General features: G+C 45.7%; 1 protein-coding gene across 1 annotated transcript; it reads right to left on the bottom strand.

The window, feature by feature from the left end:
• Nucleotides 1–1,088: 1,088 nt before the first annotated feature.
• On the bottom strand, nt 1,089–10,956 carry GFI1 (growth factor independent 1 transcription repressor; the record flags this gene model as incomplete). Its single annotated transcript, XM_009079968.1, is given in 5 exon segments — nt 1,089–1,638; nt 3,660–3,825; nt 5,415–5,552; nt 5,642–6,057; nt 10,746–10,956. Coding segments are annotated over 5 exon segments (1,110 nt in total), but the record flags the coding sequence as incomplete, so codon positions are not given.
• Nucleotides 10,957–10,997: the final 41 nt, after the last annotated feature.

Below are 10,997 nucleotides of genomic sequence, written 5' to 3'. Positions count from 1 at the left end.
TTCCAAAGCAGACACTTAAAACAGCTGTTTCCCCTCGAAAGCCTTTTATGGTGACTGTCCTAGACACAGTACACCCCCATCTTCAAAAGTGTGAATGTTTCACTGAAACCAGTGGGAGTTGGACAAATAAATACAGCACTGGTGTTCTTTAATCGCTACAGCCCTTGTGCAAATTCTGCTGTGCCTGCATTCCCTCCTGGGATGTGGCACCTCACAGTCACTGTGGTGTATGGTAACGGCTGACATTCACAAATGTGCTGAAGTTACATATTAAACAAAAATCACTCTGGACCATCCTCAATACTTTATTAATTTAAAACATTGTTCCAATAAATATGTACCAAGAAACATAAGACACTCCATAAAATCTAAATAAGGACATTTACAAACCTGTCAACAAAGTAAAAACAGCTTCTTTTTTTTTCTAACTGAGGTACATGCAGGGTCGTTTAAGGCAAATTAAGTCAATTATACTTTTGTAATAATTCCTGCCCACCTCAGAAATTTTTCCCTTTAAAAGTTAAAAATCCAAAAACAAATATACAAATGATGCTATTGACTAGCTATTTTCCAGTTTTTAGAACAAGCCCAGAGTGTAGAAGCCAGTAATGGTTCTGGACAGAAAGTTTGTGCCTCCCTGGTGCTCCTGCCCTCCTCAGGCAGGATCCCTTGTTGGATTGGTTTCTAGTTCTAAGGCATAATTCTGTGCTTTGGCTTTTCCACTGGGCTTTCGTAAGTTTCCTTCTCCTTAGGAAGAAATAATCCCCCATGACTCAAACGCACAGGCAGTCAGGCCTTGCACAGACAGAGAGAAGACTCTGGGAGGATAAAAAGGGCCTCTCTGTAACGGTTAATGCACCTCCTGATTTGCACCAGAACAAGTGAGAGCAGGATCAGACCCAAGCTGGTATCTTTGCTTAAAAACTAGCAAGATATCAAACTGCACAGTCCTGATCCTCCAGGTTTCCCTGACAGGAAATCATCCAAGAGTGAGCCCATTCAACACTGAACTCAAGCAAGGCAAGCACTGATGACTCTCTGTTATTAGACCATGTAAACACTGTTATACCCATGTTTCCCAGCAAGGTGATTCAAGTTACTGAAAACTTGAAGGGGTTCACCATGGCCATGGGAGAAATATTTTCCATCTTGCAGATATTTGGTAGCTTATCCATCTTTGGAGAATCAGGCTTCATAGCTAAAAGGCTTATTTTCCAGTGTTATTTCAGAAACAAAGAGGGGAAGAGAAAGAGAGAAACCCCAGCCTTTAATTTCCACTTTCACAGTCATTCAGGCTGAGCTTTCCATGCATGGCTCTGTCCTCTTCTTCCCTCTCTGAGCTCCTATTCAGAAAGGGAATGCCAGGGTCTGTGTTCAGGACAGGGCTTGGGTCCAGCAGGGAAGCCAAGGGAGTCTGTTCTCATAGTGTTGTAGGCGCTTTCCATATTGCAGCTGGGACTCATTTCAGGCCGTGCTGCGTCTCCCGGTGTCTCCGTAAATCCACTTTTCGTTGGAAGCCTTTGCCACACAGATCACAGCCAAAGGGCTTGAAGCCTGTGTGCTTCCGACTGTGGGTGATGAGGTTGGAGCTCTGACTAAATGCTTTTCCACACACCTGGCACTTGTGAGGCTTCTCACCTGCAAGCAGAAGATCGGGAAAAGAGAGCCTGTGAAAGAGGCAACATGCTGCTTACATGGGACCACAGCAAACAGCAAAAGCACCCTGGGCCTTACAGCTAATCCTGTGTGATCCCCAAAAATGTCAGTCTTACAAAACACATGCAGTTGGGAGCCCCAAAGCATTGGCTAAGCCTGCACTGCAGCTGAGCAGGCCTGGACTTGGCTGCACCTCCATTGGCCCAATACAGTCCTAGGAGAAGTCTGAAGCACAGAATGCTCTCAGGACACCACACCTTGTGAATATATTTGGCTGCATGGGCTCTGTGCAATTTAAACTGGCTTTGTGTTCTAGAAACATGGGGACCCCCTGGAAGAGTGCTGAATGCCTGACATCAGTTACTATACCATCAGCATAGGGGCAGGTGAAATAGGTAGATGGAGGTTGTCAAGACAAACTCTGTGAGCTGGGGTCTGTCCCCAGGGGAGGTGTGAAGGCCCTTAAGTGAGCCCCGAAGGGCAGGGTGCATCCAGACATCTGTTCTTTACTGTTCCCCACACTGAAACTCCAGCAGTCACAGCCCTGAAGTTCTCCTGCAGGCAAACAATGTAAATGGGCATAAATGTAGCTTCTGGAAATCTTGGAGGAGTCAGTGGCACAACTCTACTGGCCTCCATGGGAGCAGGATCTCAATACATGTTCATAGTGTTTATTATCAAATAACGAATAAAAGAGAGCCTAACCACAATACCAAGCTGGATTTTCAGTGGCTTTGCACCTGCAGAGCCCACTGACTTCAGTTGGAGCAACAAACTCTTTGCATGTTTGAAGATCAGATTCTTACAATTATAAAATAGTGCAAAACGTACTGAAAGTTCAGTTCACAAGTATATGCTGCATATGAAAGGAATCTCTGACTCAGTTAAGGACCTGGCTTTATGTTAGCAATTTAAAAGCCTAGGCACAGTTTCTGATCTCACAACAAAATAATGGGTTTGACTGATTCGGAATTTGGCTGAAATTCTACTTAATCAAGCTCTCATTTAAAAAAGTTACTATGGAAATACTTTTTGTAATACTTCCTAAATCATTCATTTTCATCCAGCAACCATCTGGTGGAAAATCTTTTTAAGTAACATTTATTGTTCACTGCTTCTCATCTAGAAAGGTCACAGTGCTACATGTCGTGCCATCTTTATATATATTTGCCATTTTTAGGCTTCTGCTAGTGGTCACTATCAGAAAAAGTTTTTGGTGATCTGAAGCTTGGGTTTGGCCAATACAGCTGTTATTTCATGTCTACAAATTCTTCTGTATCTCACACATCACTCGTTTTTCTTGAAGTGAATGATGCAGGTCTGAAAGACAAGATTTTCTTTTAATGATTTCTGATAAACCTGCCTTCTCACTGAATGATATTTTTAAAACTATTTCCTTTGGTGATTCACCTGTGCTTTATTAGTTTCCATGTTTATTACTAACAGTGAAACCTGAGAACTCTTCACCTCTCCTTCCATTCTGTATCAAACTGCAGCCATTTCTCAGAAAGTCCGGGTGGAAGTGCAGACAATCTCTGAACAAATATTTAGACTCAGAGTTGGATCCTAGGCCCTCCAGTTTAGTGTTTGATCTAGAGGAGGAGACTCCTGTTGTTCCTATTTTAAATTGCTAGATCCTGAAAAAAGCAATGCTGCAATCAAATTCACCTGTCATTTTCCAGGGACCTCAGCTGTAAATCAAGGCTACACGAATATAATACACTACAAATCATCTTACACAAAAGCCCTGTGAATAAACATTGGTGGATCCTATTAAGGGAACACTGATTGGATTGCGAGGATTTGGGTTATTTTGCAGCTGCTGTTCATTATCCACATTCAAATCACCCTTCTTTGCCCAAGTACAGCTCAGATAGCATGACCAGCAGCAGGGCAGTGAGAAGGACAGGGAGGTGTTTGTACTGTCCCAGCTGAGGAGGAATAGACTGCTGCAGAGAGACCTCTTCAGAGAGCTGGGCTGGGGCAGCAGCTGCAGGGCTGACCTGTGTGAATGAAGGTGTGTTTCTTCATATCAGATTTCTGGTGGAACCGCTTCCCACAGTACTGGCACGGATAGGGGCGGGTGTCCGAGTGGATAAGCAGGTGGGTGGACAGAGTAGAAGATCTCTTAAAACTCTTGCCACAAATCTTACAATCAAAGCTGCGTTCCTGCAGAGAGAGGAGCCCAAACATACAGGTTACGCACCACCAACAATCTCATCAGCAACAAACTGCCCAGCAGCACATCAGTATTTTCCCTTCGGCCTTAGCAAGCACTTATACTTCTCCAGAGATCTGGACTGGCCTGCAGAGACACTAACACTGGCCTGCTAGCACCACATGGTAAAAAAGATAATGCATCCTCTCCCGGTGCTGTGCACTGCTCCTCACAAAAATTTAATTGAACAGCTCTTCCTACTGGCAGGAATGGCCAGGTGGGAGCAGCCCCGATGGACCAGGTGGAGTCTGCCTGCACATTTCAGCAGGGCCCTGAGACACAGTTACTCTCCTGGGAAGCCCAACAGCTGCAGCACTGCTCAGAGGCCACCTCTCCACTGTACACAGGAAAGTGGGTGCTGAGGTCTGCTTGGCTCTCCTGGGAAATCTCTGTGGCAGACTGAGTTCTGCTGGCAGGGTAACAACTAACTGCTTATCTGTAGTTCCATTAAAATTCAAGTGAAAGGTATGTAGAGCACCTGGGAAAAAACAGCTTTTCAGCCTACCACTTTGACATATAAAACCAAATACATTAAGACCTTACTGTCTCTCTCCTGTCCCACACGCACTCATCTTCACCACTTTCTTATACCATAAATCATCTCTTCTCTCCATTCCTTAACCTCCATCGCACCTTCCTCTTTCCTTCTGTATGTACACACAATTACCTTCTTTATTTGGCTTTTAATGCACTCTCCCTGAAATGCTGACCCTTTCATGGACACAGTATGCAGTGCTGCTCTTTTCACCATTGTTTAATGGATGATGAGATATTTCCCCTCATTGTGTGCTCTGCTGGTTGCACACTCATGAGATTATATATAAAACAGCAAAAAACATTACTGTAACTCTATCCTCCAAAAGCCAATCTGAAGAAGGAAGATTTGCCAGGTCAGGTGGGTGGGGAAGGGGAAATATGGCACAATATCAGCAGGTGGAAAATGTTACAAGTCCTCCTACCAAAATTAACTACTATATTCTTTTGGTGTGTGACTCAGTGTGTCAAGATGGGTGAAGTCTGTGCTGTATACCTGACTGGTCGTTCAGATGTTCCCTGCACAGACACAATGACTACAAACAAGGAAAGACTCACTTGTTTGTGGGAGTGAGGAGAAATAATGAGGACAGCTGCATCAGAAAAAAAAGCACAGTGAGTTGCTTTAGCTGTTAAAAAAAACCCCACATCTGCTTTACAATTTCCAGCTCTGAGAGTGAAATTTTAGTATTTATCTGTTACTTCTGGAGCGCCAAAGGTGTCCATCGGTTAATACAGACATATGCAAGGTCTGAGGAACGGAAACAAAGCGTGTGTTCTTCGATTTGTTGATTAGCTCCTCAACTCACTAGCTGCCCACCCTTTCCTCTGCTTGCCACCATATACTTCACCTACAACTTCCCACTGCAGCCCTACCACGTTCTCTTCCCCTCCTCAGTTTAGAGCCCCACCTCCTGCCCTGTGATGGCCTTCGTGGCCTCCCCAGAGCCAGAGCAGCTGGCCCTGGCCCCTAGACCTCCATCCTGGCAGCCTGCCCTGCTCTCACCTGTGAGTGCACAGCCTTGTGCTGCTCCAGGCTGACTGCATGGCCAAAGGTCTTGCCACACATGTCACAGGCAAAGGGCCTCGTGCCACTGTGTGAGCGGCGCACATGTACCTCAAGGCCGTGCGGTGTGGAGAAGACCTGTGGGGAGAGAGTACGCAGGGTCAGATTCACCGGGAAGAATGTGCTGAAGGAGAGTCATAACCAGTGTGGGAGAATGGGATCCCTACCTTGCTGCACTTGACACACTTGTAAGAGCCAGTGCTGATGAGCAGTGGGCGACACAAGAGGTCTGACTCCACTTTGATGCCACCTGGCCCCTTGTCCTGTTGCAGCCCAGGCTGTGTTTCGGCATAGAGTCCAGGAGCCGCTGCTGGCGACCGCTCAAACAGCCCTGGGCCCGGTGAGCCGAAGTCACCGTACAGTCCGAGGGAAGAGCTACACTCGGCACCATAAAGGGCAGGCTCAGAGCCTCGCTCGCAGAACAGCCCCAGGGCTGAGGTCCTCTCCAGCGTCGGGCACGGCCTGTAGCTTTGCACAAGGTGCCTCAGCTCAGAGCCACCCAGGCTGTTCCACATGTAGGGTTTGAAGGGCACCGAGAAAGGAGGTGCTTCATCTAGGGACGGACACACGGATCTCTCCGAGGCTGTGGAAACAGAGGGGCATGGGAATTAGTGTACTTCACAGTCCAGACACTGTCACGGGCTCAGCACTCAGACCTGTGCCCAGAGCCAGACCCTGTACTGCACATCGAGGCTGCCCTTTCATCGCTCATCGCAGGACATTTTATATCACACATTAGGGTTTGAGCACCCTGTACTACCAACTTCCCTGATGTCCCAGCCAAATTATTGAAAGCAGACACCAATTTTGTCTGCCTCCATCTCTGGGTGCCCAGGTGTGTACACACTGATCTGACAGTTGAGACTCTTAAACAACCCAGGCTGCAACTTCCTATAGTTGTATGTGCAGCTTCTCAGAAACATATATCTGCTCTGTCCCAAGATGGACATCAAAGCTGACTGTCCATGTGTTTAAGCTCTGATGGTGATCCCACACGTCCATATAGCAAATAGAGCATTACAGAGGTGCCTGACAGAGCAAATGTGCCTAGATTTACTTGTTCAACAAAATTAAAAACAGCTTGTTACACAATTAAATGCCCAAATCTAGTCTCTCAACTTCCTGCCACAACTATCCATAACTATACTACAGCATTATTGAAATAAATAACAGCTTCTGTGGTGCTTGCATGTCATGCCTCACTTTTTCACAAAAAAAAAAAACCCAAAACTAAAATCAGTCCACATCAGAAAGAAAATTATTATTGTTTCAGATTGCTCTGAGGTTCTCCATGTAAAGAAACTGAGTCCACCCAAAACACAGAGCTTTTCAAAATCATTTGTATAGGCCACATTAAAAACTGAAGACATAAAAATATTTTCCTAGCAGTCATAATCAAAGCGGATTTCCACTAGGACGTGCTCAGACAGCTTCAGCTGGCTGTAACAGGCTCACCTTTGGCAATGGTATCTGACCAAGGCACCACAAGATCACACTTGGGGGGTCCATAGCAGAGTCTGATGCAATGGCAGGAGCACAGCTTTGAGATAAGTGTCTAAAGGTGTGAGTGCTCAGGCAGCCTCGCATAGAGGAAAGCACAGTTGGGCATGGAACATGAGGTACCAGACCCCAACTGTCTCTGCCAGAGATGCTGATTAATGCCCAAGCTGCACTGCTTTCACTCTTCACCAACAACAGGCAGCAGCACTGGGAGCATCAAATATCTCCACTGGAGAAATGTTTTAGTGAACCAAGAAAAAGGCGAATTATTAACTGCTGAAATGTTGATGCCTTCATAGAGATATTGGCTTCCTTTACAACTTGGGCTTTCAAAGTAAGCTCTCTCAACCAAAAACTTGTCCACCCACAATTCCTCTCTTGTTTTTTCTCATTCCTGTCAGTGTCACAGTTCCCATGGCTTTCTCAACCTTTGGCAAAGCAAGATGACCAAGGGAGGACGAGGGAAGGAAGGCATGATGTGTTAGGCTATCCATTTGGATAGGCATATGGTCCCTGAGGGATTACTAAAGGGAGTGGGAAACAAAGGGAAAATTGAGCTTTGAGTAACTTGACTGTTTCGTATTTTTTACAGCATTTCAGATATTAACAGTCTCAAATTCTTCCATTGAAATTAGCAGTCTTTTGGTTGGAAATATATGTGCACACACCAACGGGAACATTTGAACAGAGTGATGAAATCAAATTAGCTGACATGGTGCTGAGCATGATTTTTCCTGTTCTGCACTGACTGCAAAGTTGTGGTCAGCGTCACATCATCTATCTTGTGTCTTTGCAACCAGTTTCAGTGTTGCCATCTCTCACGATTTTATCACAGGATTCAAAAGTTTCTTAAAGTCCCAGCTCTTAAAACTGCATGATTTCATCAGCCCATAGCTTTTCTTTTGTTTGCTTGTTCTTGTTTTACGTTTTACCTTTTTTCCCCCCTCTTAAAGTCAACTTCTAGCTCAAACTATAAAGAAAAGCATGAAAATGTACACTCTCAATTTTCAACACTCAAACTGAATATCCATAAGGTATTACTTACAATCTTGATTTCCAAGCCAGCCCATTGAGTGAGAGGAGAGGGAAGGCTGACCTGATTTTTGAGCCCTTGGAATTGGCAATACAGTACACAGTAAACATTGCACCACAGATCAGTTTGCGTACAATGTTCCTTCCATCACCTCACACACTTTGGAGACCTCTCAAGCTCAAGTCCAGGGGAGTCACTCATGTTATACTCAAGCCATCCAAGCCCTATAGCCAGTGTCAAAGCAACCTGCAAACCCTGCTCTACCATACTGCAGGGCACTTGTGTGTCTTCCTTTCCTCCACTCCACAGCATCTAGTGGGGAGCAGAGACGGAAAGAGAGATTCTCCCTCATTTTCCTAGCAATTCTATGCAGCCTTTATATAGGCTACTTCTGGGAGAAAAAAAAATAAATTAATCAATGCTCTTTTTTGAAGGCAAGGCAAACTCGACCTTGAGTGATTGAGAACAGATTGATATGCACAGCGAAGAAAGATTCCAAGTATCCTCTTCCACAAATCATGAAACACCACACTCTCTGCACAACTCCAGCATACCCAGTAAAAGTTTTCCTCCAAGACTGCAGCATCAACAGGCTCATCAGGAGTATTAATATACTGGTGCACTGAGCTTCCATGCACCTGCTGTATATTCAAATGCACATGATTACAGACACAGGTAGAAAGTGAGGTTTAATAATAAAGCAATTTGCGCTGATGGAGTCAACAGCGTATTAGAGCGTTAACAGGTATTGTGTCTCTGTGCTGTATGCTCACCTAGATAAGCAGCACAACACTCAGACAAAAGTGAAATATGGCTTTCACTATATATTGAAGGACAACCTGCACCTACGTTCTCATCTAGAGATACACCACACCTGCCCTGAGCATGATTTAGAACCATCATTTCTCATCTGCTCTGTCTGGCAAAGCACAAAAACTGTGCCACATCCAGACAAACACAAACGTAGGAATGCAGTCGCCCACCAGTGCATCTTCCAGAAATGACCTCGACACAAATTCCAGCTTTGCACTGAATCTGACAAAGGAGCTGGAAGGCAGAGGGGTTGAGGGGGGAAAGCTGTTGGAGGAAGCCCAACCGTTTAATCGTACTGCCACTGCCTTCATCATCAACATAACAGCACCTCTCTCAATGCACTGAGATTCATTTAATAAAGCTCTTTCCTTAAGATACTTGGAGTCCCTTACCTTTCCAGTCCTCCTGTGAATGGGATCAGACAAACCCAGGACCGCCCCTCCCCACCTCAAAAAATCTTGATCTGGGGACATCACACTCATTCTGCAAAGGTATCTCCCTGGATAGCTGCATGGTTAGCTGGGAGCTAATGAATCCCACAGCAAGGGAAGAACTGTCTGGGGAGGAGGAAAAGACTGGGCAGACCTGGTAAATACCTACTCCATTTTACATCTGTCTTTGACACATGAAAATGGTCTGTTTCTCTTGCAAAAATCGTAATTATTTGGGAAAGGAGGAGCAGGACAAAATCGTTAGAATAAAAATTGCTACACTGTGCAGAAATATTATCAGAAGAGTGACTGCTGCATAGCTGCATTTGATCTGGTCTGTCATTTGCACAGACTGAAACTGTCCTTTGCCTGGCTGTGAGGATGGTGGGCAGCATTTTGAATGTCCCCTCAAAGGGGTTTAGGACTCTTAAAAGAAGAGTAGGCTTTAAAAATGCAAATCCGCATCATTACAATCAGCCATTGATATGCGAGGACACTGTAATGACGAAGTAGGAAAATCGGTGTCGAAACGGGACTAAGTACTCGTTTGCTGGCGTCTGCTGTCAGTCGGTAAACCTGAGACAATTTTTCCTTCATCAAGACAAAAATTGTTTTTTTCCAGCTGTCACTTTTTAATAGAGGCAATAAAAGGTGTTTTTATATATACACGTATTTTTGTTATAAAATGACACCATTGTATTTTTAAACGAGATAAGTATTTGCGCCAGGCTGGGGACAGCATCTCCCACTGCTCCGACCACATCAAAGGCAGGACGAGGGAGCTAGAGACAGGCGCTGCAGCCATAAGTGTGAGTTTCCTGGATTTGGGGTGTTTAAATCTGACCGTCATTATTTTCCTCTGGTTTTTACGAATGCGTTTTTAGAAAAGAAAATAAAAAACAAACAAACAAAAAACCAAAAAGACAACAAAAGGAGAGGGGGGCGGGAGGAGGGAGAGACAGATCCTTTTTATAGGTAAGAGGCAAGAAATAACCTGAAAGGGCGTTAGGGAAAACGTCTAGCAGGCAGTACAACGCACAAAATCAATGCTGTTTCCTACAGGTATATAGATTGCCTAGGAGAAATTTCTACTGTCTTAAAAAACATACAAACCCCTTGTAGGCAGGACCGTGCACGAAAACGCCAGGACCTTTAAAACATAACCGGCTTGCCTCCAACAATTAATCACAAACCAAAAAATCAACACTCGATGTCACCACAGCTTTCCTCCAGCCTGTCACCCGCTGCACTCTCAGCAGCGGGATACAGACTGGAAAAATAACCCGAAAGAGGCAACTCGAAAACGAGTGAAAAGAACAGATTCTGGCAAATCTGGGGGTAAAAACAAAATTTTTAAAAAGGACAGGCAAATCTGTCCCTTCCATTCGCTTTCGGCTGCGGCGCCCAGCCGTGAGACACATGCCCCACTGTCCCACGGCACGGGCACAGACCTGCTGCCGGAGCCTCGCTCAGCGGGGCTCGCCCCGGTCCTACCTGGCGAGACGGAAGGAGAGGGAGGTCTCCAGAAATCCTCGAACTCGGACACCCTGTCTCAGACGCTGCCCTCGCAGCTGGGCGCTGACTCGGAGGTGCCATCGGCAGCCTCGGTGAGGTGGGATTCCGGGGAGAAGCGCCCCTGGGACGGCTCCGGGTCGGGCAGGGCAGTGCGGCACAGCCCCGTGTCCTCGGGGATCTTGCTCTCTGCAGGGCAAAGGGGGCCAGAGGTCTTCTCAGTGCGGGGCCGCG

Source organism: Acanthisitta chloris, unplaced genomic scaffold (assembly GCF_000695815.1).
Source record: "Acanthisitta chloris isolate BGI_N310 unplaced genomic scaffold, ASM69581v1 scaffold38438, whole genome shotgun sequence".
Taxonomy (NCBI): Eukaryota; Metazoa; Chordata; class Aves; order Passeriformes; family Acanthisittidae; genus Acanthisitta; species Acanthisitta chloris.
The sequence above is the reverse complement of the archived record's forward strand: the minus strand, read 5'-3'. Positions and strand labels throughout refer to the sequence as shown.